The sequence below is a fragment of the Uranotaenia lowii genome, chromosome 3, assembly GCF_029784155.1.
Source record: "Uranotaenia lowii strain MFRU-FL chromosome 3, ASM2978415v1, whole genome shotgun sequence".
Lineage (NCBI taxonomy): Eukaryota > Metazoa > Arthropoda > Insecta > Diptera > Culicidae > Uranotaenia > Uranotaenia lowii.
Window position 1 is genome coordinate 13,865,513 of NC_073693.1, and position 26,427 is coordinate 13,891,939.

At 37.3% G+C, this 26,427-nt stretch overlaps 6 protein-coding genes across 6 annotated transcripts; 3 read left to right on the plus strand and 3 right to left on the minus strand.

The window, feature by feature from the left end:
• Nucleotides 1-3,230: 3,230 nt before the first annotated feature.
• Nucleotides 3,231-11,243, plus strand: LOC129756661 (phospholipid scramblase 1). Its single transcript, XM_055753588.1, has 5 exons — nt 3,231-3,494; nt 3,576-3,632; nt 3,722-3,871; nt 3,930-4,462; nt 11,050-11,243. The coding sequence occupies exons 1-5, from the start codon at nt 3,353-3,355 to the stop codon at nt 11,080-11,082; spliced, it is 915 nt and encodes a 304-aa protein (XP_055609563.1). The 5' UTR covers nt 3,231-3,352; the 3' UTR covers nt 11,083-11,243.
• Nucleotides 11,244-14,460: 3,217 nt separating this feature from the next.
• LOC129755174 (uncharacterized) lies at nt 14,461-15,120 on the minus strand. The gene is made up of 3 exons (XM_055751537.1): nt 14,920-15,120; nt 14,578-14,749; nt 14,461-14,512 (listed from the first exon to the last, which is right to left on the minus strand). Exons 1-3 carry the CDS (start codon nt 15,095-15,097, stop codon nt 14,479-14,481), a joined length of 384 nt encoding a protein of 127 aa, XP_055607512.1. The 5' UTR covers nt 15,098-15,120; the 3' UTR covers nt 14,461-14,478.
• Nucleotides 15,121-15,340: 220 nt separating this feature from the next.
• Nucleotides 15,341-16,362, plus strand: LOC129758600 (uncharacterized). Its single transcript, XM_055756145.1, has 2 exons — nt 15,341-15,514; nt 15,578-16,362. The coding sequence occupies exons 1-2, from the start codon at nt 15,367-15,369 to the stop codon at nt 16,306-16,308; spliced, it is 879 nt and encodes a 292-aa protein (XP_055612120.1). The 5' UTR covers nt 15,341-15,366; the 3' UTR covers nt 16,309-16,362.
• Nucleotides 16,363-21,728: 5,366 nt separating this feature from the next.
• On the minus strand, nt 21,729-22,486 carry LOC129751777 (uncharacterized). Its single transcript, XM_055747479.1, has 2 exons — nt 22,175-22,486; nt 21,729-21,775 (listed from the first exon to the last, which is right to left on the minus strand). The coding sequence occupies exons 1-2, from the start codon at nt 22,474-22,476 to the stop codon at nt 21,748-21,750; spliced, it is 330 nt and encodes a 109-aa protein (XP_055603454.1). The 5' UTR covers nt 22,477-22,486; the 3' UTR covers nt 21,729-21,747.
• Nucleotides 22,487-22,715: 229 nt separating this feature from the next.
• Nucleotides 22,716-23,232, plus strand: LOC129755494 (uncharacterized). The gene is made up of 3 exons (XM_055752017.1): nt 22,716-22,827; nt 22,902-23,040; nt 23,109-23,232. The coding sequence occupies exons 1-3, from the start codon at nt 22,734-22,736 to the stop codon at nt 23,197-23,199; spliced, it is 324 nt and encodes a 107-aa protein (XP_055607992.1). The 5' UTR covers nt 22,716-22,733; the 3' UTR covers nt 23,200-23,232.
• A 1,850-nt stretch (nt 23,233-25,082) lies between these two features.
• Nucleotides 25,083-25,641, minus strand: LOC129751983 (uncharacterized). Its single transcript, XM_055747777.1, has 3 exons — nt 25,488-25,641; nt 25,277-25,430; nt 25,083-25,212 (listed from the first exon to the last, which is right to left on the minus strand). The coding sequence occupies exons 1-3, from the start codon at nt 25,621-25,623 to the stop codon at nt 25,083-25,085; spliced, it is 420 nt and encodes a 139-aa protein (XP_055603752.1). The 5' UTR covers nt 25,624-25,641.
• Between the last annotated feature and the right edge of the window lie 786 nt (nt 25,642-26,427).

Sequence of the window (26,427 nt, forward strand, 5' to 3'; positions counted from 1 at the left end):
ACAGACAGACAGACAGACAGACAGACAGACAGACAGACAGACAGACAGACAGACAGACAGACAGACAGACAGACAGACAGACAGACAGACAGACAGACAGACAGACAGACAGACAGACAGACAGACAGACAGACAGACAGACAGACAGACAGACAGACAGACAGACAGACAGACAGACAGACAGACAGACAGACAGACAGACAGACAGACAGACAGACAGACAGACAGACAGACAGACAGACAGACAGACAGACAGACAGACAGACAGACAGACAGACAGACAGACAGACAGACAGACAGACAGACAGACAGACAGACAGACAGACAGACAGACAGACAGACAGACAGACAGACAGACAGACAGACAGACAGACAGACAGACAGACAGACAGACAGACAGACAGACAGACAGACAGACAGACAGACAGACAGACAGACAGACAGACAGACAGACAGACAGACAGACAGACAGACAGACAGACAGACAGACAGACAGACAGACAGACAGACAGACAGACAGACAGACAGACAGACAGACAGACAGACAGACAGACAGACAGACAGACAGACAGACAGACAGACAGACAGACAGACAGACAGACAGACAGACAGACAGACAGACAGACAGACAGACAGACAGACAGACAGACAGACAGACAGACAGACAGACAGACAGACAGACAGACAGACAGACAGACAGACAGACAGACAGACAGACAGACAGACAGACAGACAGACAGACAGACAGACAGACAGACAGACAGACAGACAGACAGACAGACAGACAGACAGACAGACAGACAGACAGACAGACAGACAGACAGACAGACAGACAGACAGACAGACAGACAGACAGACAGACAGACAGACAGACAGACAGACAGACAGACAGACAGACAGACAGACAGACAGACAGACAGACAGACAGACAGACAGACAGACAGACAGACAGACAGACAGACAGACAGACAGACAGACAGACAGACAGACAGACAGACAGACTGTGGGTGTGTGTAAAGAAGAAATATGAATATTCTGGAATCGATTTTTCGATTTTTCATTAGTTGGGCAGTTGGCATCGGTATATATATTTTTCACAGATCTTCGAAATAATAGCAGCACAGAATTAAAACTGTATAAGAAAGCCGAAAATATTTGTTTTATATAGTTTTTGATACATTCTTGGAAATGAAAACGAGAATGATTAAAATATCGAGGCATCGAGGCATGCAACGTACCAATTTAAAAAAAAATTTAAGCATTTTCTACATCGGAGCTTTCAATAAAAAAAATAATTCAGTTTTAACCACAACAAAAAAAACTCTTGAGAAAAATTAAAAAATATAAATATATTTTGATATCAAAGTTTTCATTTTAAAATCAGAAAGGCATTCCTTAAGGTTTCTCAGATTTGTTTAAAAATTTAAATCACGATCATTGGTTAAAATTTCAAATTCACCCTCTACAGCTGTTATGACCCGAAGCGAAGATTCAAAGCATCTTAAACATCATTCCAACATACTAAAGAACTGAGATTTTATTGCTTATCAAATGGTTTTAATGATTATCAAATTAACAAGAAAAAAATTGAAATTTGAGTGAAGAATATCGGTTCATTGAGAAATGAGATACAGCGAGGCCAAGAAAAAATTAGATGTCTTTGTTTTAAGTAAAAAAAAATTTCTACCGGAAAATACAGGATAGAGGTCAAAATATTCATCGGACCTCCACATATTTCTACATCGTCTGAACAGTTCCAAAAATCGAAGAAGCACTTAAATACTCTAAAACTATCAGAAATTATAAGCAATTTTAAAATAAAATTAGCTATTTTGGGACTTTTTTCATTCGGAACCAACTACAGACAGCCTGTGAAACAAATTCACTTAGATAATTCTGAAACATTCGGAAACTAGAATAAATTACCTACAAAATGAATCTGATACAGACAAGGATTGGTCGATCTTGGATCGATCTTTGCAAGATTACTGAAATTTTCGGTTTTGGGATTGATTCCTACCCTTGGAAAAATCGATTAAATTGGTTTATTTTAGATTCGATCTATCGATCTTTAGAAGCATTTTCTTCTATTTTTTTTCCGGAGATTTTCAGATTCAGTTTAGTGCAGAATTTTAATACCTGCAGCATTAGAAAGACTTCTTTCCATCATTAGTGCTACCAATGTAATCGAAACCAACTTGAGAGATAGTGTTTATTCTTTTGCATCAAGCATTCCGAATTGTCCGTATTTATCCGAGCTTGTCTGGTTTTTCAATGAAATTTTCGAGCCCAGACCGGCCTGGATGTCCGAATATTGTAAAAAAAACCCGATTTTGCTGAGCTTTATTCAAATTTTTTGAAAAAATTAACACAAATATTAAATCTTGTTTGAATATTTAAAAAATACAGGGTTGAATAAAACTATCAAACTTAATCTATTTATTTTTCCGGATGCCTAAAACACGAATTGAATATTGAATTTTTGACAAAAAAAAACAAACTTCAAATCATTTTTCTTCACTTTTACATTTTTTGGATTCTTGTCTGACATTTTCTTTGCTTTGATATTGCCCGCTTTTTTAAATGGAAAGTTTAAAATTAATTGCCTGAATTTTGCCAGGTTTTTCAGATAAATTGGCAGGCACGGTTACGTGTGAAAATAATTCTGGAATGTTTGCTTTATATTCATCTATCCTCTTGAGGAAAACCTGAACTCGAATGCTCAAGTATAGAAATGATACTTGAAAGTTTACTCAGGTCAAGAATTAAGTCCTTATCACAACTTTCAAGTTCTATAGCTGAAGCTCGATAGAAGGCTGTTCAGCTTCTGAATTAGTGAGAATTTTGACCCCCTACCCCTCCTCAGTGGACATGCATAAATATTCGATTTAACCACCCTTAGTATGTGAATTGTCCCTTTTTTTTAAATCCAATCCAGGAACAAAAGCTTGAAGGTGTTCGAAGGAAACAACAGACAACTGACAACGAGGTCCGAAATTAAACTCAAGCTCATACACAAGTTGACACCAGAAATCCAGAAAAAAAATATTTTTTGTTCCAAAGTGCTCCTGAGGAGTAACAAAAAAATTATTAGGAAATACTGTGCCGAATTCCTACAATTTATTATGAAATGCTCAGAATGTCGATAAAAATACGTTCCCATTTGGTAAGCATGTCACCTACCGATGTCTGTGGACAGGTGATTCTTATCACCTCTAGCTGCTTCAACATACTATCATTTAGTCATCGTTTAGCCGATAACAGAACCGGTCGTCGTTTTTGTGGCGCGGGCGGTCATTCTAACGTATTATTTTTTGTCCGGTTGATATTACGTACCTGTAATCCGTCCGGAATGTCTCAAATCAAACGACCAGCACCGGGCCCGAATCAAAGAGAAAACTTGGAAGCAGACAATCCAACGTTCGATCTCAGCTGGGACTATGGCTACGATCCGGAGCTGCGGGTGGCTCCTAGGAATATCGTCACTCCCGTGGGTAAGTTTCTCTAATTGATGGCCTGATGTTGTCGTATTCACTTTTTTATCATTCGCCATTGTCGTTTATGAATTTTTCTAGTGCACATCGGGGAGAATCCAATCATCACAGCACAACCTCAACAACGCGATAATGAATGTGAGTATGGACGATAAGACGAACCACTTGACGTGCGTTTTTAAATGTACCTCTGTAATTTTGTCTATGTCGTCGATTTCTAACTCTAGTGAGTCTTCGGATTCCAAATACCCCGGAAAATGCGGCCATTCGATTCATCAATAATCCTTCGCTGACCCCGTTTAATCCCAGATGTGGGCTAGATTTTCTCTACGGACTGGGATCGATTTACATCGAACAGGATTATGAGTTGAACGATTGTGAGTTGTAAGAACTTATGGATAGACAACAACTAAAACACTTAAAATCTCTCAACAGTTCTTACTGCAGTTTCTTCAGACAATCGGTACAACGTTCGAGGACCATCGAGTGAAGCTTTGTATGCAGCTTCGGAAACTTCCGACCCATCAGATCGATGTTGGGGATCTCTGAGGCCCTTCCAGCTATCCATCATCGACCGAAGTCATCAGGAGGTGTTGCTACTCAAGAAAAACCTTGGCTGTGGCCTCTTGTGCTGCTTTTGTAAGAACCAATTCCTTGAACTGTGGGCCACTCCGGGAGATTTGATCGGCTGCATCCAGCAGGACTATGGGCTGATGTCGCGAGAAATAATCCTCATGAACGGTGATCTGGATGTGATGTTCCGGATACCGATTGCGCTAGTGGAGGCGATTCGAATGCCCAAAGAAACACACTTTCGGGTAATGGATCGGGATCTGTTGACCCAAAAAGGCACCATCACCAGAGCCTGGAATTCCAGCAGTTCTCGGTATACCACCAATATCTACTTTTCCGAGCCGGAACTGGATGTTCGACTCAAGACACTGTTCTTGGGGGCTGCTTTTCTATTGGTGAGTTTTGAATATGACTTTAGAAAATCAAGCTACGTTATTTTCTTGAAACATTGTGGTATAAAAATAACGATACATTTCTTTAAATGTGACAACGAAAAATGCCTATACAAATATGAAACTAGTACAAACGAAAATTGAACTTAGAAAACGGATTTAGGGATTTGTTGTGAAATATCGGAAATGTCCAAAAGGTATCGAGTATTAGAAATGGAATGGCCACAGAATAATCCAACATCTTTTATCAAATGTTCACGTAAAAAGAATCGAATTTCAAAATTGAAAATTATTTATCGTATATCAAATATCGAACATCGTATATCGAATATTGAATATCAAATACCGAATGCAGAATAATGAATATCGAAGTTCGAATATCGATAACACAAAACAACAAAATTTACATTTTTCCGTATTTTAAATCTATGATTTAAAAACTTTTAGGGCGCTGACTTAGCTCTTTTTTTCGAACTAGAGAACTAGAGAAATTAAATTCAATATGTGGCACACTTTCAAATCATGTCAAAGGCATCAACCCTGCGGCTGACGGGTCTAGTCGCTAACTTCGTTAAACGGAGAAGACGAATGCGATTCAGATAGAAAAAGCGTCAGTTTACACACTAATTTCAGAAAAGACGGACGGCGTGTTCCTATGGGCGTATGGTTATACACCATGGGTGCACGGATTCACCGCAGTTTCTGCCTAAGTATGTGCACATATGCATTTTTAGATTATTAAGTTCGACAAATCTCCAATGTTTAAGGAAATAAAAGAGTGAGAAAAGATAGGAAGTCAGTCGGTCTCGACAATGGCGTGATCGGTTTCACTACGTGACGCAGATAAGCTTTTGATCCTAAACTGAACTTGAAATAGTGGATTTTTATTGATAATTAGACAGATTTTTTTATTCGTGATTCGTCTGAATCTTCTTGTTTTTCGTCGACTAGTATCAAGTCGAATGCTCTGGTGTAAAATATAAATTATTTTTTAAGGTGATTAGTTGTTGATGTTTGACATAAAAGATATGAATAATATCCACATCTTTGGGTTCGAAGCATATTGTGCGGGTCTCTGTAAGGAATCATTTTTTTTTTAACGAATAGTCACCGTTGATTATTATTATATGCTAGTTTAATGGCATTGCGGTGAACTTTTACGACGAAAATTCTTGATTGAAGAATTAAAGATTGAAATTAAATGACGGATAGATAAAGCAGATGCTTAGTAGGAGAAAATGTATAGAAGTTTAAAATGAGCCAAGAGCATATTTTATGGAAAGCTTCAAAGGTGCGTTCTCGCAACTACGTTCACCCATACATCCAACCCGATGGATTGGTAAAGCACGTGCTTCCCAATCGGACAAAAAAGTCTAGACCGCATGGCTCTGGCGAAGCTTCCCTTTTGCTGAAACAGTTCAAGCGATGTGATATTGGTTTTTTCGGATTCCGTTTTTATCGGCAGCGCTACTTATTGTTTTCACGCAAGTACCGTGAACGTCCCTACTTTTGCCAACTATTTAATTTTTGAACTGTATTTCGATATATTTACCCCTTATTTAAACCCCCCGAAGCCAAATGATTTTATTCTTTTTAACGAATAGTCACCGTTGATTATTATTATATGCTAGTTAAATGGAATTGCGGTGAACTTTTACGACGAAAATTCTTGATATAAGAATTAAAGATTGAAATTAAATGACGGATAGATAAAGCAGATGCTTAGTAGGAGATGTATGGGTGAACGTAATTGCGCCTCTCGCTATTACTTCTCCCAGCCATTCAATTGATGTGGGACAAAGGGTCTAGAATTCACCTTTGAAGCTTTCCATAAAATATGCTCTTGGCTCATTTTCAACTTCTTTACATTTTCTCCTACTAAGCATCTGCTTTATCTATCCGTCATTTAATTTCAATCTTTAATTCTTCTATCAAGAATTTTCGTCGTAAAAGTTCACCGCAATGCCATTAAACTAGCATATAATAGGAATCTGTTGTGGCGGACCATTTCGGAGGAACAGAAAAAACACTTGTTGTTTCGCGAACAGCTTGCCAGAAAGAGGAATTTTATTTACAATAAAACTAACATCTTGGCAACATTATAGCGGCGCGGTTGAATTGTTCCGCTTGATAGTATACTTTCAGGCGTTTGAGAAGTATATCAGGGTGACCAATAGTCGTGAGATCGATCATACCGGCCACCTAAAACTACTGTTTTAACACTAGTAGCCCTAGCTTTGTTTTGAACCAAGTGTTTACAACAAATTTGGCACAAAATTTTACCATGTTAAGCGGGATCACACGAATTGAACGACTGCTGTTGAAACTGGTACGGGTGCACTTCACTACAGGATGGACGAAGGTCTTAACAAAATGCTGGGATGCTTCGGGACTAGTACTGGCTGGGAAGTCAGCACTGCAGACACCCGGATGGCTGGTGATGAATCAGCAGCACCAGTACCTTCCATCCGGATCGCAGGGACATATGAAGCTGTTAGCATGCAGGTTGGTAAACTTCGGGTCACATAAGATTCCGGTTCACTGGGACATGGGATGACACTACCAGATCCTTGGAAGCGACGAACCATTCGTAGCGTGTACTGGCCGGATTGACAGCACAGCAGATGATGCCCGGATGGCTGGTATTGGACTTGAATACCAGTGCAATCCATCTGGGTTACTTAATTTTCACTTTTATAGGCTGGATCTGATGATATTGGGTTGGCTAGGGTCTTATGTGAACCGGATTTGGGTCGTTACGGCTGGCGGCTGCGGTTTGCCAAACGGGTCAAGGGTCGATAGCGTCAAGCGTGATCGAGGCTAGGTTAGGTTACACAGGACGGGGTAGCTTAACGCTGCAAGAGTAATAAACTCTTGGCGAAAGCTTTCCCATCCTGGTCACGGCACCAAATGTTGTGGCGGACCATTTCGGAGGAACAGAAAAAACACTTGTTGTTTCGCGAACAGCTTGCCAGAAAGAGGAATTTTATTTCGTCTTTATTTAAAATTACAGCTTTTCCCGCGAATTTAAAACAATACAAAAAAAATACAATAAAACTAACATCTTGGCAACATTATAGCGGCGCGGTTGAATTGTTCCGCTTGATAGTATACTTTCAGGCGTTTGAGAAGTATATCAGGGTGACCAATAGTCGTGAGATCGATCAGAATCATATTTTAGACAAGAGCGTTGAAGTACAAACCCCTGAGTGAGGCAGTACTAGAGAGAATATAAGTACAAACCCTTGAGCGGGGCAGTACAAACCCCTGAGAGGGGCAGTACAATGGAACGGTAGATGTAAATCCCTGAGAGGGGCAGTACTATGAGATCAAATGTACAAACTCCTGAGAGGAGCAGTACAATGGAATGGTAGATACAAACCCTGAGAGGGGCAGCACCATGAGATGGAGGTACAAACCTCTGAGAAGGGCGGTACTATTGAGATTGAAAAAGGATGAATAAAGGAGTGAGTACGTAAGTATTTATAAGGCTAACGAATTGAACGAAAATTTAAGAGAATTTCGGGGTTATAAATGTCAATCTGTTACGACAAATTTTGAAGAACAAACAATTGAGATTAGAAAAAATAGTATGGAAGACGGAGAAAAAAATTATGAATACAAAATACGAAGGGAAAAAGGAGCCAAAGAGAAAGGGATTATACAATGAAATCTTCCAAAACCAGTTATTTGAACTTATTTAGGCACCAACAATGCTGTATCCTCGTGCTAACAATCAAATTTCTCCTTTGGCTATCAACCGAGTTTCGTATTTGAAGAATAAATTTCAAACTAGGGATTTCAAATTCTGAATTACCAATTTTCAATTTCGGAATTCGAATGTTTTATTTCGAATTATTAATTTCAAATATTGAGTTGTGAATTTTAAATATATTTTAATTCAGATTTCGGAATTAGGAATTTTTATTAAAAATTTGGAAGTGAATTTGGAATTTTGAATTTGGAATTTGAAAAATCAATCTTGGGAATTTTTAAGAAGCATTTTGATCACCGTTTTTTTTTTTTACTAAAACTTTGTTTATTTGCTCTTTTACAATAATGTTACAGATCAAACAACTCAAATTCTACATACTCTTCAGCTTTAGTAACAGTATAGATTTTCCTCTATTTCATTTGTTTTGTAAGTGCCTACATTTGTTAGTCATTTTATGCATCAAAACAACATTTGGTTTTATTTATTCACCAATATTTATGTTTGTTAATTTATTTATCGGCCTCATCCATCCATCCATTTTAGTGGAGAACATTTCAAGATTTTGAAATTTTATAGACGGATAGAAAGATAGAAGAAATGAAAGATGGTGAAAATGAGTGACTAGAATTTCGTTCGTTCGCACTGCCAGTTTCCGCTTGTGGGGTGAACCACGCTTGGCCTACTTATGGGTGCTGGAAGATTCAATTCCATCTGTATCTACCACTTCATAGAAGACGACCCGTGCTGAACAAAAATTTGATATGCGATGAAAATGCTTCTTAATAAAGAACTACTCGCCCATTTTCAACATCTTTCATTTCTTTAAACTTTCTATCCATCTAAAATTTCGTAATCTTGAAATTTGGAATTGGGAATTGGAAATTGGGAATTTGGAATTTGGATTTTGAAAGTTTTTATTGTAAATTCTCAAAAGTAATAAATGATGGATGATTATGCTGTTTTGTAGAAGTTTGTGCTGGTAAAGTTGATGTTTCGGATAGTAACATTTCAAATATGAAAATTTAAACAAACACTTGGTAAGGAAAATTTGTTTTAAAAAATCATATTTTGCTGCGAACAATCGTATTTTCACAAAGTCAAGAAATACACAATTATTAATGCTTTTTTATAATACGGAGTAGAAAATATATGTAAAACCACGCTAGTTCCTGAAACAAACCGAAGTGTTCCGGAAGGTACTTTTTGAGAATCCGACCTTCTCATCAAAGTTCGTTTGTTTTGGGTTTATTTTGAAATTCAATTTTTTTTCATAACTTTTCATGACTTCATCGAGTGAAATTCGTTGCTAGATTCCACGGCAGAAAACGCTCATCGTGCCTCGATCAATGTTGCTTGTACTGAATCAGTGGGGGTTCTCATTATGCCTCTACAGTGACTGATTTTCAGCTCTCGGCAAAAAATTTTAAAATGCATTTTTGAACGATTTTATCTTCTTTTTCAAAATCCATCCAATTAGATAATAGACTATTTGAGTGTCTGAACACGATACAATGATGTAATTCACATATCATAGCTGTTCTCTATGGTTAAATAAGCGTTTTCCTTAAAATGGTCATTATGCCCTTATCTCCCCTATTGTTATTTTATTATTGTATGAACAAAAAAATCAAAAATTAAATTTCATAAACATTGTATGCCATCAACGAAAAAAAAATATTTAAACTATTTCAGTCTTACAACCTATTCAATTTTTTTTTTTCAAATTTGTCTTCCTTCTTAAATAAAAAAAATTAACAATTTGGAACTTCAGAGGTTGAAGCAGATAAAAAATTCAAAATCATTTGCTGGTGTAAATTTAGGCGTCGGAGGACAAATTAGTGAAAATTAAAAATAAAAAAGTTTCCACTATATCTCATTACGTAGTTCAAATTTATGAAGTGTACAGTAGAAAAATAATCAGCAAATTCAAACTCAACACTCTTAATAACTCAACAAAATTTATATATTTGGTAAAATTTTGCCCAGGATTCGCTAGTTACAGGTGTTTGAGTTTGGAGGACTGACACTTTTTCTCTAGACCACGAGTAATTAAGACTTCTGAGAAAAAAGGTATAGAAGTTTTGTTTTCCTCGACTTTCATCTATTCAACAAAATCAGGAATATTGATTTTTACTTCGGAAACCAGCATCTCTAGGCAAGGTCGGATTTCTTGATTGCCTGAACATAGTAAATAAATTAAAGATCTGTTTTTAGTTTAGTTTTCCTTCTAGGTTTATTAGTTTATCATTTTATTAAAGATCGATTTGATTTTCAATTTCCTATTTCGAATTTTCAGTTTTTTTAATTTGGAATTTGGAATATGGAATTTGGAATATGGAACTTGGAATTTGGAATATGGAATTTGGAATTTGGAATTTGGAATATGGATATTGGAATATGGAATTTGGAATGTGGAATTTGGAATATGGAATTTGGAATATGGAATTTGGAATATGGAATTTGGAATATGGAATTTGGAATATGGAATTTTGAATTTTGAATTTGGAATTTGGAATTTGGAACAATCAACTTGGATTTAGGAATTTTAAAATAGAAAACCTTGAATTTCGAGAATTTTGAATTGGGAATTCTTAAAAGTAGTAAATGATGGATGATTATGCTGTTCTGTTTAAGTTGGTACTGGTAAAGTTCATGTCTCGGATAGTAACATTTTAAAGCCGAAAATTTAAACAAACCCTTGGTATGGAAAATCATATTTTGCTGTGAAAAATCGTATTTAAAAAAAAACAAGCAATACAAATTTTTATTTTTTTTTTTATAAAACAGGGTTAAAAATATATGTATAATTACCTATACAAGACTTGTTTTGTTTATTATTAAATTTTTTTCGAATTTTGTTTTGTTTTCATTACAGGAATACATCTATTATCAGTCAAAGTGCTGCTAACCTATGTATGTTTCCCCTATGTTTTCTTCTGCGTATTTTTTTGTTTGATTATAATAAAACTTATCGGATGCCACTAAGTATGAACTCATTCTTTTTTTATTTTCTTTTCAAACTGGAGCTGTCCCAGTTCCGGTTGTTTTAAATCGCAATGGATAATTCTTTTTTGATACACTTTTATATAAATAAATAAATTACTAAAAACTAATTTGTTATTCCTTTTTTCTTTTAAAACGTATCACAGCCTTTGCACCCCTATCGCCATAATCCGTTAAAGAGACTTAAGCGACCTATGGAATGTTTCAACAAATCCCAAACTGTGATCGGACAATTCGCCACGGGGACGCTCCTATTACAAAGCTGACGTTTCTCACGTTCATTGCTCCCAAAACCAACCGAATCCAAAGCACTTTTAAGGTAATTTGCTGTTTCACACTTGGTCCACTGCTTGCACTGATCACTAAGGTCGTTTCCCAGAATCTGCTCCGTTATCCGATCCAGCTCATCACTCGAACGGCCAGCTTCCGTATTTTTCGAAATGCCTCCACGCTCTGAAAACGCCAACATTAGATAGGCAACCCACAGGGAGGCAGCTTTGAAAATTACCAAGACGAATGCTGCTAGTGACCAACCCCAGGCATGAGGGTACACCACTGGAATTTAGGAAAAATGTTGAAATATTTTTTAAATTTGAGTCATTGAAATCCCACCGGCATCGAAATAAGGTGTATCGGGTGATTGACGTCCAACCTCTACCGGTTCCGGATCCTCCATTGACGAGACCACGTTCAACAAAACGCTGCTACTGAAGATCGCTGCAATGATTAACATGTTGTTGTTATCGATGAGATTACGAGGGCTGAACTGATCAGCAGTGAGCAAATCAAACGTTTTCCTATCATCCGGCGGAAGAAAGCTTCGGTAACATTAACACGATTGCACTAATTGAGATTACCGCATGGAAGCTCAGTCATCTAGTTTGATAACAGTTTTTTTTCTGGAATGATGAAACTCGAACGGAAACTAATATTTCCCAACAGATGACACAAAACTACTGACGAGTAACGCCCGACGTCCAATTTTTTAATTTTAACTTCTGACCTCTAACATCTGTATTGTGACTTCTGCATACCGACTTCAAACTTCTGACTTCTGATTTCTAACTGATGGCTTCTGATATTTTACTTCTGACGTCTGATGTCTGACTTATGACTTCTGGCTTTTGACTTTTTCAGAAGTCTTACTTCAAACTTCTGACTACTGAATTCTGACTACTGACGGCTAACATCTGACTTTGGAGTTCTGTAGTTTGGCTTCTTACTTACTTCTCACTTCTGACCTATGACTTCTGACTTCTGACTTCTGTCTTGTGTCTTCTGATTTCTGACTTCTGACTTCTGTCTTGTGTCTTCTGATTTCTGACTTCTGACTTATGACTTCTGACTTCTAACTTCTGACTTTCGACTTTTGACTTTTGATGCCTGACTACTGACTTCTGATTTCTGACTCCTGACTGCTGACCTCTGACTTCTAACTTTTGACTTTTGGCTTCGAACTTTTGGCTTCTGACTTCTAACTTCTGACTTTTGACTTCAATCTTCTGACTACTGTCTTTTGACTTTTGAATTCTGAATTCTGCATTCTGACTTCTAAATTCTGACTTCTGATTTCTGTCTTTTGACTTTTGACTTCTGAATTCTGACTTCTGACTTCTAAATTCTGACTTGTGACTTCTGTCTTTTGACTTTTGACTTCTGACGTCTGACTTCGGACGTCTGACTTCTGACGTCTGACTTCTGACTTCTGACGGCTGACTTCTGACGTCTGACTTCTGACGTCTGATTTCTGACGTCTGACTTCTGACGTCTGATTTCTGACTTCTGACTTTTGACGTCTGACCTCTGACTTCTGACTTCTGACTTCTGACTTCTGACTTCTGATTTGTGACTTCTGATTTCTGACTTCTGACTTCTGACTTCTGTCTTCTGATTTCTGACTTCTGACTTCTGACTTCTGACTTCTGACTTCTGACTTTTGACTTTTGACTTCTGACTTCTGACTTCTGACTTCTGACTTCGGACTTCTGACTTCTGACGTCTGACTTCTGACTTCTGACTTCTGACTTCTGACTTCTGACCTCTGACTTCTGACTTCTGACTTCTGACTTCTGATTTCTGACGTCTGACTTCTGACTTCTGATTTCTGACTTCTGACTTCTGACTTCTGACTTCTGACTTCTGACTTCTGACTTCTGACTTCTGACGTCTGACTTCTGACTTCTGACTTCTGACTTCTTACTTCTGACGTCTGACTTCTGACTTCTGACTTCTGACGTCTGACTTCTGACTTCTGACTTCTGACTTCTGACATCTGACTTCTGACTTCTGACTTCTGACTTCTGACTTCTGACTTCTGACTTCTGACTTCTGACTTCTGACTTCTGACTTCTGACTTCTGACTTCTGACTTCTGACGTCTGACTTCTGACTTCTGATTTCTGACTTCTGACGTCTGACTTCTGACGTCTGACTTCTGACTTCTGACTTCTGACTTCTGACTTCTGACTTCTGACTTCTGACGTCTGACTTCTGGCTTCTGACTTCTGACTTCTGATTTCTGACTTCTGATTTCTGACTTCTGACTTCTGACTTCTGACGTCTGACCTCTGGCTTCTGATTTCTGACTTCTGACTTCTGACGTCTGACTTCTGACTTATGACTTCTGACGTCTGACGTCTGACTTCTGACTTTTGACTTCTGACTTCAGACTTCTGACTTCTGACTTCTGACTTCTGACGTCTGACTTCTGACGTCTGACTTCTGACTTCTGACTTCTGACTTCTGACTTCTGACGTCTGACTTCTGACTTCTGACTTCTGACTTCTGACTTCTGACTTCTGACTTCTGACGTCTGACTTCTGACTTCTGACTTCTGACTTCTGACTTCTGACTTCTGACTTCTGACTTTTTAATTCTGGTGTTGAACTTCTGACTACCTAATGTTAAAATTTTGAAATTGGAACTTTTGGTTGAAAGTTTGATTAAAAACCATCCTGATAGGAAATAGACAGGCTGCAAAGAGGCTTCACATCCATGAATATAACAGTTTGTTTTTTTTTCATAATTTTTGTTATGTGGGATGCTGCCATTTCAAAGATGTAAGGAAGCGAATAAAAAAATGTGGCCTTGTTTCAGATAAGAAGATATTTTCAAGTGGTAATCCTTTTAAAAATATTTTTATTTTCATGTTAGATTTACATATTTTGAAAATTTAATAAAAATGTTAAGTTTTAACAGATTACTTCCTTTATTTATCATACATGGTTTTTTTTATGAATTAGTAGGTATATACATATAAATTAATTCAGTCTTCATGTTGTCAACTTCCATTGATGCAATCATCAACCCCATTTACTGAACCAAGAAGATGGTGCTCTGAAAAGAATTAAAACAAAATTAATTAAATAAAGCTGAAAAAAATATTGCAAATTGTTATTTACCCATAACTTTCAACATGGCCATCGATATAAATCGGCCCATGCGATCCTTCGTCTGCTGATTTGTAATTTTTCAAACCTTGAATGGCCGTGGTGCCAAATGTAAACAGCACAACTGCCAAAAGGACAGCCCATTTGATTGTGATTATCAGCGGGAACTCCCAGAAACGATACCCTGTAAAATAGAAAAGAATAACTTTGGGTAAAAACAATCAAGTATGACAATACAAAAATTTTCAGCTTTTAAACTCCAAATCTTGATGTCACATCAGATAATCTACACAAAATTCAGATTTTTAATAAGGATTTCTGAAATCCTTGTTTTCCTTTTTTTTCAAAACTTACATAGTGTTGCATAATATAGGGCATTAGCTCGAGCTTCATCGCTTTTAACGTTCGAAAGCAGAAAATCACCAACAACGGCCCCATTCTTCTGACAGCTAACGCAAACCACCTGATAGACCACTAGCACAAACCATGGCATCAAAATGTGTATCCAAAATCGATCCCAAGGCAGCAGCATGTTTCCGTACGTTGAGTAATGGCTGTGGGTTATCTATCAAAATTATACGAATTGAAAGGGAAATTTCGGTAAACGCATCTATTTAATGTCCCAGCCGAGTCCCAGTCAATGGGCGATCTTCACCCCGATGAGATAATCCGGAATCGATTAGCTTCAATTAGCACCCGGAAGCGGGACGGTACGACGGTTGTTATAAATAACGATCGCCTCCATTTGTTATGGATTTAGTGCATTTGTAGCAAACAGTGACGGATGTTGGATTAACGAAAATGAAAAATCGAATTGTTATTTTAGTGGTTGTGTTCTCCATTTTGGCTGTTGATGTAATTTCCGCAAATACAGCGTTACAGCCTGTGGTGAAAAACTCAACAGAACACAGTGAAGCTCGACAAGCAGTGGTCACTACTGCTAATCGATGTGAGTAGATGAAGCAACAGCATCTGTGCAGAAGATTATCATACTTCTTGTTCACTATTCCAGGGTGGCCCTACGGCTGGGGTTGGGGCTGGGGCTGGGGAATAGCTGTCTTCGTCCTCGCCATCGTGAAAGGCTCCATCCTTCTGGGTCTTTTCGTGATCTGGGCCTTCTTCAGAGGATTCGGAGGAAAACATGGCGGATGTGCTCCGATCATCATTCGTGAATCTCCACCACCAAGCTACAGTCATCCGCCCTGGGATCGATCCGGATACGTAAGTGGTCCTCAGCTTACCAGATCCAAACGTTCAACCGACTACAGAGACTCCGAACTCTATTGGACGGACATGATCACCGATCTAGGGTTTAGTTTTCTGGGTATTCACTCCAAGGATTGCCGCAAGCGGTTCGTCTGTGAAGTTGACGTGCAAGCTCGCACCGATCCGATGATTCAACTGGCCACGCACATGTTCGGTCGCGATATATTTCGTCTCTATCGTTCGGCTGGTGACCAGCTTGCCAAGAGCGTTGATCAATGTGGTCAAATCTATAGCCAGTGTAAACTCCTGGCGCCGTCTCTCACGTTTGGTGCATTCACTGGACAGATTGATCCAATGGCGGACTACGATGATACCATGGCGGCATCGATTGACGATGCTGAAGAAACGACCGATACAGCCACCCCTGTGGAAACTGATCAAAAGGAATTGAGCAAGCAAACTATGAGCGAACCCCTTCGGGAAAAGAAGTATTTCAACAAACGGAAGCGATACTTCAAAATAACAAACGTTAAATAAATTTCTTTGAGTCTGTAAGGAAATCTATTTGTAATAATTTATTCTACCACAGAAGACTGCGATATTTATTTTAAATAAACGATTATCTCATTCAACTTAACCTAGTTTGCACTTTGAACAACCAAACAAACTGCATACCTTCTCAACACAAATGGCTTATGCCTGAGTCATAAGAAGCGGGAATAAATTCATGTCTCGTTTACTTTTGCTACAACACGCCTAGACCCCCGCCAAAGATCCAGCCTTATCTCCTAGAACCACGTGTGCACTGTACATTGCAACCGATACAGTTAGCTAGTACTAGTCGTCTTCATAGCAATCAAAGAAATTCAATCTTTATCCCATCCAGATCTTTGAGCTTATCATCATTTAGGTGCATCTTTTATAGATAGGCGCTCACTCAACTTGATTTTGTCGTAAATAAAATGGCAATCAATTCATTCGCTCCTTGGATAAATTTTGTCAACTTAGAATCCGGAATCACTTATTTTGTTTCAAAGGAAAGGAAAGTGACCAGCAAAGTTTCGTCACCAACATTTTAGCTCGGAAATGGCATCAGCAGGTTTTGACGGAGTACCAAGGATGCCTATTTATTAGACTAGTTCACTTTTCGGCTTTTTTCGCAGATCAAAGCCGGACTCAGATGGGTTGTTCCTCAGGCATTTTCAAGTATTTCTGCCAAATTTGAGATCTATTGAAGTAATTTCTGTTCTGCGCAATGAGTTTTTGTGAAAAAAGTTAATTTTTCTTGAAAATTTTCTTATAAGAGTTCTAGCAAGCCCCTTCTAATATGAAACAATAATTTAAGGATGTATAGTGGTTGATATTATTAGCTTTTTTATGGATCTGTTTTAGATAATCGTTCAAAGCAAACCGAAAAAATTTAAAAAATCATAAACTACCAACTTGTACAGAAATTTTACTTACAAGTTGAATGTTTAAAATATACAGTAAATCCGAAAAAAATATTTTTCACAAAATCTTTTCTTGTTAATATAGGCCGGTTTATTATCAATCATTTGATGTATAAAGTTTAATTATCGCAAGAATAGGAGCAAAGTTATTCAAATAATAATGCATCAGTTTTTAAATCATAATTATGTTCCTATTCAAGTTTTAGCTTCATGCAACCTGAAAAACGTGGCATCAAGAGAACTTGCATACAACTTGATCAAAGCGCGCGCGTTTTTTACTCCTGGCCCAGTCTTGGGGTACTAGATTGAATAAAATATTTTGGCTTGTGCACAAGTTGGTGAGGAGAAAACTTGAATGAAAAATATTTTATCAATTCAAATTTGTTGCAAACATCTGTAAATAACTTGATCGCTATGTATCCAATTTGTATGTTAATTACATCAAAAGAAAGGTAATAAAAAGGGCTAGCTTTACAAAAAGAGCTTTTGCGAAAAATATTTTTTTCTAATTTACTGTAGATTTTTAACATTCAACTTGTAAGTAAAATTTCTGTTCAAGTTGGTAGTTTATGATTTTTTAAATTTTTTCGGTTTGTTTTGAACGATTATCTAAAACAGATCCATTAAGATACTAATAATATCAACCACTATGCATCCTTAAATTATTGTTTCATATTAGAAGGGGCTTGCTAGAACTCTTATAAGAAAATTTTCAAGAAAAATTAACTTTTTTCACAAAAACTCATTGCGCAGAACAGAAATTACTTCAATAGATCTCAAATTTGGCAGAAATACTTGAAAATGCCTGAGGAACAACCCATATGAGTCCGGCTTTGATCTGCGAAAAAAGCCGAAAAGTGAACTAGTCTACTATTTATTCATTAACGGTTAGACCTATGTCAAAATGGATTTCGGACAGGAAATTTTACTTGGCAATCACACGGGAAAATGTTCCTGCTTAGTTTAAGTTTGCTTTCATGGACAAATTAGTAAGAAAAAAAAGATGATTTGTCAAGGGTTTTAGAGTTTTAGTGACAGTGTACAAGGACAAATGCCTCTAACCGCGCAAAACCTTTCAAGTCCATAAAAGTCCCGTGAAGTTTTAGGCAGATTTAGGGAGTTGCTACTACAGCCGGCAAATCATCCAGTTCATCAGTAGTATCGCTCTGATAACGTAGATATCCTTGAGCTGGAGCTTGTTATCAACCTACGGCTCCTCCTAGCCAATAGCATAGGGTAACGGACTTATTTTGGACCAGGGGACCTATTTTGGACCACGTTGTCTAGCTCTTTAATAAAGCTACAAATTATGAAAAAATTTAGTGCATTACATTAAATGCTAAAATTGTTAAAATATTTAATGATAAGTTGCTTTATAATTTAGATTTTTTGGGGACAACTTCAACAATTTTTAGAAAGGGCAATATTTTTTAGCAGAAAAAAATCAAAAAATCTGCAAGTAAGAAATCAACAAGTTAACAATTAACAAAATCAGATAGTCAGAAAATCATAACACCAGACATAAGGGAAAAATAAAGTGAGAAAGCCCAAAAGTTGAAAGACACTTCATAACATCGCGCATATTTCGAATCCGTTGTTGATTGAAACCTTCATTAATAGTACACTTGTTTGTGGATTGTAAAAAAAAATAACAAAAAGTGATACAAATGCATAAAATTAAAAAAATCATACCTACATATTGGGGTCCAATACAGTCCCAACATATTTTGAAGCCAAATCTTTCGTATTAAACGAAATTTAAAAAATATAAGAGACACATGTTGGATTCCTTTTCAAGATCTGAGAATTTTAATAGGAAAAATGGCTTTTTTTTTCAAAAATCGTACCAGTGCGACTTCTAAACATCATTTTTCTGAGTCGCCGCTAAATAAAAATTTGTTTTAACACCCTAAGTAATCGGTGGAAGGTTGAGCCCCCAGAATCCCAAACATTAATGAAATTTTGGGTCACCTTAATCAGCATACATTGAAACTTATTTAAAAGTCGCTCAGAAGTATTTTAAAAATTTAATAAAATAAATAAGAGAAGAACTGAATACTTAGTTTTGCATCCTCGAAAATTTGAAGCTTGATCTTCTCGGACTCCTATTTTCCATGCACCTCCTGCCGAACAGCCAGCAGCTGTTATTGCAGTTAGCTCCATCATCATCCCGCTTGCCAACCTTTCGGATCTTCTGGAGCCGCAAATCCTAGTGCAATTTGATGTGAGGCATTTGGAAACGATTTTCCGGTAAATAATTTATTTTTTCCACTGAAATTTCCAAGCTTCCCAAGTTTGAATCTGGCAGATGAATAAAACACGTCTTTCTTGGCACATGCCTGTTTCAGTTTCCCTTCTGATAACGTAGATTTCCTAGAGAAAAAACCAAAATCCCTAACCTCCCTTTTGTATTACGTCACGTTTTCCTAACTCCCCCCCCCCCCCCTTGGAGTAAAATTTCCAACTTTAAGAAATTTGATTAAAAATGTTGCTTTATTTAAATTCATCAGTTTTATTCAAAGAATTGAAAAAAAAGTTAACAATTTTTAATAAGCCTAACAATCATTGCTTAAAACACATATCAATCATGAGTCCAAGGATTATATTGATGACTTTCCATATCAATGATCAAATCTAATCTATCCAACCATCAAAATCTAGTTCCTTTTCTTCAATCCATTCGCTATCCAAATTTTCTCTACAGGTTAGAATAGCCAAGCAATCCTGTTCACGTTTTGCCACAATTTAAGTGGGAAGGACTTTCCTGAGTGTTGCAGTGAAAGTGTTCTTGTGAACTTTCTTATGCTAATAAAATTTACCAAAAGTGATAACGTGAGTATTATTATTCATTAAATGAACGGTGCAAGTATAGTTTTATTGAATTAAGGATAAAATTATTTGTTATTGTTTTGCTGTGTTTTTGTGTAATGATAAGTGATGTCACGCTCAAGCTGACCCCCCCCCCCCCCTCATGTCACAAATTGTCACAAAAATCGAAACCCCCTCTCCCCCCCTAACGCGTGACATAATTTATGGACGGCCCCTTATTAGACTCCACAAGGGAAACAGCAATGATGTTGATTTTTCGGAAGAAAGTATCAATCTTCTCATACAAACCTAAAAGTTAAAATTTACTCAGGTAAAAGTTACTTAAAAATGCTGCAAAATATCATCGAGGAGTTCAGAATCAAAACGAAGCTTTTTAAAATCCAGGGTTTGAGAAACTTAAACATTGTCAGCAACAGCAGCCTTGAAATCTGCGCTTTCTAAGCCAATCCGTTTTTTTCCATCGGAAGGCCAAATCGAAACAAACAATCCACAGCAGCAGCCTTAAAAATCTGCGCTTCCCAAGCCAATCCGTCTTTTTCCAACAAATAATCAACAGCTTCCAAAATCTGCGATTCTTAAGCCAATCCGTCTTCTTCCACCGGAAGGCCAAATCACAACAAACAATCCGCATCAGCAGCCTTAAAAATATGCGATTCCTAAGCCCATCCATCTTGTTCCACTGGAAAGCCAATTATAACAAACAATCAGCAGCAGCAGCCTTAAAATCGGCGCTTCCTAAACCAATCCCTCTATAGCCACCGGAATGCCAAATCAAATCAAACAATTAGTAGCAGCCTTAAAATCTGCGCTTCCCAAGCCAATCCGTCTTTTTCCACCGGATGGTCAAGTCACAACAAACAATCAGCACCAGCAGCCTTAAAAATCTGCGCTTTCTAAGCCAATTGCGTCTTCATCCAAAGGAAGGCCAAATAAAATCAATCAATCAGTAGCAGCCTTCAAAACCTGCGCTCTTTGTGCTTATTCCATCAACTACGCCAATTGTAGTGATTCTACGAATCATACGAATGTCAATTGTTGTAATGTATATGAGACGAATAGCAAAATTGTTGTAAAATATAGGAACCAAAATATTTGCTGGATAGCCGCTTAAAGCAATTTTCGTATTTTCTTGTAAAGGCACGAACAAAAATCTCGGCGTTCTCAAACTAAATTTGACATAATCAATTTTGAATCATCACCTTGAGTTCCACAACGCGCAATGAAGTTTTCTGAGGACTAGCCTTGCTATTTTCCACCCACGCTTATACCAAGAAGTAGGATTTTTTCTCGGGATTTCCACCCGCAAAATGATTCAATTCTTAACCAGGAGGTTATTTTCGAGAACACCTATCTAACTATTTTTAGTAACTTTAAGCTTAGCAATCGTTTAGTCGATTCAGGCCAAATATTGTTTGAGACGATAGACAAATATTGTAAACCTAAATTCTACCTTTTATTTTCGTTGTTTAGTTTTGCCTAGTTTGCAATTTGACTAAACAACTCAACCTTGTAACAGTTTAAAGAGTTCTTGTCTCGAGAATTTATGTTCGACAATTACGAAATTCTTAACACGCTAATAAAGATTTTTTTTGGTATTTGTGATATTCATAAGCGCATTGAGTCAGCAATTTATATTCATACACTCACTTTATTTATCACAGAAAACAGAGGATTGTGGTTACAGAAAACATATCTTTTAACCGTAAGGTTGCCATGAGGAATACCTGAAATGAGAAATAAAATAAATATGATTCAATTTTGCCCCTTAAAAATGTTTTGATTAAATAAAGTATCGAATAAAACTTCTTAAATAATGATGTTGAAGATTGGAGGATAACTCTTTTGGAAATAGGCCAGCGACCTTAGCTTGTAGGTTACAGAGTAAGTTTTTTAGGCCAGAGGTCATGAGATCGAATCTCGATTATGGCGAACATAGTTCATCTTTTGAAGTTTTGGCGGTTTAAGCATTTCAAGTAAACTAATAGCCCCCTCTGAAAATTTATACACTTGAATACAAAGATATGGAAGTATCTTTCAAGGGAACATAAGGTTGCACTTAGGATCTCTTATCTACCAAATAGTCGCATTGGTCTACTCCAAAATAAACCTAGAAATAGACTTACCCATAATGTTGGCCGTCGTACTGATACAGGGTTGGAAGTTCCTCCAGTTCGTCCTTTTTCGGGGTCCAAATTCCGAGCAGCAGGAAAATTTTCAAAAAAGCTAGCATAAAAAACAGTGCCACCTTGAACATCACCCAGCGACCCCAGAAAAATTGCTGCGGAAACCCGAACTCATTGTACCAATCTTCGTAGCTGTAGATGGCACGCCCAACGGAAGTCGCCGATTTATCTTTGAAATTAGTCGTTATCTCCGTCGTCATTACGGAACCGTAACTGGTGAGGAGAAAAAATACCAACAGCATCACCGGAAGACACTCCATCGCTTGCCAGAACCACTAGTTTGATGAACTGTTCACAAATCTAATCGAAATTGCACTGGGAGACGAACAGTTGATTTGCATAGGTGAATGTTGCTCTAGGGAGGTATCTTCCCAGAAGTGCTAAATGGTAATTGAGTAATCGCTAGTCGTTCGAATTTTCTCGTTCGGAAAGCGTCGTTGTCTCATCTCAAATAAGTCAGATCATTTGTAACATTCGACGGGTCAGCATAACCAGGAGCATGGAACAAATAGCGAAAATTTTCCTCCTATTCAGCTGGTGTGCATCGTTGGTTAGTGCACAGACAAATATTTTATACACCGGCGAAGGATATTGTAAGTCATATTTAACTATATATTTTAATTTAATGATACATATATCAAAAATCACGTATATTTCAATCTTCTAGTCCCTCTGTGGTGGAGTACGGCAGCGTATAGCTGGGGATTCCTGAAATTAGCGTACATTTTCTTCGGTTTGCTGGCTTTATATGTGTATCGGAATTGGGGTTACGATTCAAGAGGCGATTATCCCAGTTATTCTTACTCGTAAGCTGATTTACCACATTTCACTAGACAATTTTCAGAGAAAAAAAAACGGTTTTTTTCTTCTACAGACACTACCGAAACCTTGACGATGTTATGAACGTTGAATTAGCGGACCTTGACAGTAGAATACAGGCATATGGAAAGAAGTTTTCCGACTAAGCTAATTCAATACTGTTTGCAAATATTCCTGTGATATAATTTATTCAATTAATTGTATAATAAAGAATTAACTTTTAATTTAGCTGTCGTCTTCAACATTCATCAGCGTAAACGAAGTGCTACTTCGAAATTTAAACCTTTGAATATTGCTAGCGACACGATCGACTATCTTTTTCCACCGGAAGGCCAAATCAAATCAATCAATCAGCTGCAGTCTTAAAAATCTGCGCCTCCTAAGCCAATCAGTCTTCATCAATTGGAAGGCCAAATAAAATCAATCAATCAGCAGTAGCCTTAAAAATCTACGCTTCCTAAGCCAATCCGTTTTTTTCCACCGGATGGCCCAATCAAAACAAACAATCAGCAGCAAAAGCCTTAAAAATCTGCGCTTCCCAAGCCAATCTGCCTTTTTCCACAGGAAGGTCAAATCAAAACAATCAGCAGCAACAGCCTTTAAAATCTGCGCTTCCTAAGCTAATCCATCTTTCCACTGGAAGGCAAAATCAAAACAAAAAATCAGCAGCAGAAGCCTTTAAAATGAGCCCTTCCTAAACCAATCCGTCTTTTTTCACCAAAAGACCAAATCAAACCAAAAAATTCGAAGCAGCAGTCTTAAAATCTGCGCTTCCCAAGCCAATCCGTCTTTTTCCACTGGAAGGCCGAAACAAAACAATCAGCAGCAGCATCCTCAATCTGCGCTTTTCAAGGCAATCCGTGTATTTCCACCCAAAAACCAAATCAAATCTGTCTTTTTTCCCCGGAAGGCCAAATCAAAACAAACAATCAGCAGCAGAAGCCTTGAAAATCTGCGCTTCTCAAGTCAATCCATCTTTTTCCACCGGAATGTCGAAACAAAATTATCAGCAGCAGCAGCCTTAAAAATCTGTGCTTCCTAAGCTAATCCATCTTTCCACTGGAAGGCAAATTCAAAACAAACAATCAGCAGCAGCAGCCTTAAAAATCTGTGCTTTTCAAGCCAATCCGTATCTGTCCACTAGAAGGCCAAATCACAATAAACAATCAGCAGCAGCAGCCTTAAAAATCTGCGCTTCCTAAGCCAATTCCGTCTTTTTTCACCGGAAAACCAAATCACAACAAACAATCAGCAAAATAAGCTTAAAAAATCTGTGCTACACAAGCCAACCCTTCTTTCCACCGAAAGGCCGAAACAAAACAATCATCAGCAGCAGCAGTCTTAGAAATCGCTTCCTAAGCCAATCCGCCTTTTTCCAACAAAAGGCCGAATCAAAACAAACAATCAACAGCAGCAGCATTTAAAATCTGCGCTTTCCAAGCCAATCCGTCTTTTTCCACCGGAAGGCAAAATCACAACAAACAATCAGCAGCTGCAGCCTTAATTTGCGCCTACCGAGCCAATCCTTGTTTTTCCACCGGAAGGCCAAATCAAAACAAACAACCAGCATCAAAAGCCTGAAAACTCTGCGCTTCCTTAGCCAATCCGTCTTTCCACCGGAAGGCCAAATCAATCAATCAGCAGCAGCCTTTAAAATCTGCTTTTTTAAGCTTATCCATCTTTCCACCGGAAGCCAAATTTAAAACAAACAATCAGCCGCAGCAGGCTTTAAAACCTGCGCTTCCTAAGCCTATCCGTATTATTCTACTGAAAGGCCAAGTCACAACAAACAATCATCAGCAGCAGCCTTTAAAATCTGCGCTTCTTAACCGACTCCATCTTTCTCCACCGGAAGGCCACATCAAATCAATCAATCAGCAGCAGCCTTTAAAATCCACCCTCTTCGTACTTATTCTACCAATAAAGGCATTGTAGTTTTTTGAACAGAAACAAAATCCAGAATACAAAAAAGTTCGTACTCATTTGAAATATCAGTCTTTATTTGATAAAAATAAATAATAGAAATCACTTAACCAAAAGAGCTTAGTTTATGTTCGATAACTTCTATTTTATCAATCAAATACCTCTTGATATCTTCATCACTAATCTCACTTAGTCCGTTTAGATCCAATAAGCTGTCATCAAATGCTCGTTGGTAACTGAAAAAAAATTAAAAACAAATCTTCAAACACACTCCTATGCAATCACAATAAGTTTTCTCACTAATAGTAAGGACTTCGGTTAAAAAATCCACCGGTCTCGAAACTCCCAGCATTCCATCCTTTGGCAAAGTACAGAAGAACGATGGCCCCAAGAATCAACCCTAGGGAAGCAATGTACCACGAATACGCTCCAACAGTCCATCCAACGGGGGCAACTAAAAATAAATTTATTTGAAATTAATTTATACAAATTTTAAACAATCAATACTTACAAATTCCATAGCTAAATGAATTGCCTGTCAAAAACTGCTGATTCGGAAAAAGACTCTGAGTGTTGGCCGTTTTAAAAAATGCCACAACGCAAACTAGAATTGATAAACTTCTCGAATATTCGAAACGGACTGCCATCGTGGGTGATCCTTTTACGATTGAAAATTCAACAATAATGCAGCAGGACAAACAACAACGCCGATTATCATTTTTTTTCAATCTTTTTTTTTTTGAAAATGCTTGTTGCACGGAAACGCGTCTTAAGGTGTTAAATGGAACTCGGAGAGGATGATATGTAATACCGGCTATCGCGTGGTTTACATTATTCAAACTGAATCAAACGGAGGCCGATAAACGTTGGAATCATAATCGATTACACCGATATATTTCCTCATGTACAACGTGATAACTGCCTTCCTAGAAACGAAATGAGGTCAACTTTATTTCGGAAACAGATCGATAATCTAAAAAATATCATATAGCTCGTGATTTTTTTTCTGTTATTATCCAACCTTGCACCAACGTTTAGAAAGACGATAACATACAAATATTGTACCTCAGGATGACTGTGGATATATGGAAAAAAATCCATTATCATTTTTCATTTGATTTCTAAAAATTAATTTTTGTCATTGTTGTCTTTATTGTCATTTTTGTCATTTTTGTCATTTTTGTCATTTTTGTCATTTTTGTCATTTTTGGCATTTTTGTCATTTTTGTCATTTTTGTCATTTTTGTCATTTTTGTCATTTTTGTCATTTTTGTCATTTTTGTCATTTTTGTCATTTTTGTCATTTTTGTCATTTTTGTCATTTTTGTCATTTTTGTCATTTTTGTCATTTTTGTCATTTTTGTCATTTTTGTCATTTTTGTCATTTTTGTCATTTTTGTCATTTTTGTCATTTTTGTCATTTTTGTCATTTTTGTCATTTTTGTCATTTT

What these genes read in the sequence shown, in the direction of transcription:
- LOC129755174 (XM_055751537.1), bottom strand. Translation starts at nt 15,097, where the DNA reads ATGCTGCTGCCTTGGGATCGATTTTGGATACACATTTTGATGCCATGG. An exon ending in CCTATATTATGCAACACTAT is followed by an intron (nt 14,750 to 14,919) that starts GTAAGTTTTGAA and finishes TCTATTTTACAG; the next exon opens with GGTATCGTTTCTGGGAGTTC. An exon ending in GGCCATGTTGAAAGTTATGG is followed by an intron (nt 14,513 to 14,577) that starts GTAAATAACAAT and finishes AATTCTTTTCAG; the next exon opens with AGCACCATCTTCTTGGTTCA.
- LOC129751983 (XM_055747777.1), bottom strand. Translation starts at nt 25,623, where the DNA reads ATGGCAGTCCGTTTCGAATATTCGAGAAGTTTATCAATTCTAGTTTGC. An exon ending in TTCATTTAGCTATGGAATTT is followed by an intron (nt 25,431 to 25,487) that starts GTAAGTATTGAT and finishes ATTTATTTTTAG; the next exon opens with TTGCCCCCGTTGGATGGACT. An exon ending in AACCGAAGTCCTTACTATTA is followed by an intron (nt 25,213 to 25,276) that starts GTGAGAAAACTT and finishes ATTTTTTTTCAG; the next exon opens with TTACCAACGAGCATTTGATG.
- LOC129751777 (XM_055747479.1), bottom strand. Translation starts at nt 22,476, where the DNA reads ATGCTGTTGGTATTTTTTCTCCTCACCAGTTACGGTTCCGTAATGACG. An exon ending in TACGACGGCCAACATTATGG is followed by an intron (nt 21,776 to 22,174) that starts GTAAGTCTATTT and finishes TTCTCATTTCAG; the next exon opens with GTATTCCTCATGGCAACCTT.
- LOC129755494 (XM_055752017.1), top strand. Translation starts at nt 22,734, where the DNA reads ATGGAACAAATAGCGAAAATTTTCCTCCTATTCAGCTGGTGTGCATCG. An exon ending in ATACACCGGCGAAGGATATT is followed by an intron (nt 22,828 to 22,901) that starts GTAAGTCATATT and finishes TCAATCTTCTAG; the next exon opens with TCCCTCTGTGGTGGAGTACG. An exon ending in TATCCCAGTTATTCTTACTC is followed by an intron (nt 23,041 to 23,108) that starts GTAAGCTGATTT and finishes TTTCTTCTACAG; the next exon opens with ACACTACCGAAACCTTGACG.
- LOC129756661 (XM_055753588.1), top strand. Translation starts at nt 3,353, where the DNA reads ATGTCTCAAATCAAACGACCAGCACCGGGCCCGAATCAAAGAGAAAAC. An exon ending in GAATATCGTCACTCCCGTGG is followed by an intron (nt 3,495 to 3,575) that starts GTAAGTTTCTCT and finishes GAATTTTTCTAG; the next exon opens with TGCACATCGGGGAGAATCCA. An exon ending in TCAACAACGCGATAATGAAT is followed by an intron (nt 3,633 to 3,721) that starts GTGAGTATGGAC and finishes TTCTAACTCTAG; the next exon opens with TGAGTCTTCGGATTCCAAAT.
- LOC129758600 (XM_055756145.1), top strand. Translation starts at nt 15,367, where the DNA reads ATGAAAAATCGAATTGTTATTTTAGTGGTTGTGTTCTCCATTTTGGCT. An exon ending in GGTCACTACTGCTAATCGAT is followed by an intron (nt 15,515 to 15,577) that starts GTGAGTAGATGA and finishes TCACTATTCCAG; the next exon opens with GGTGGCCCTACGGCTGGGGT.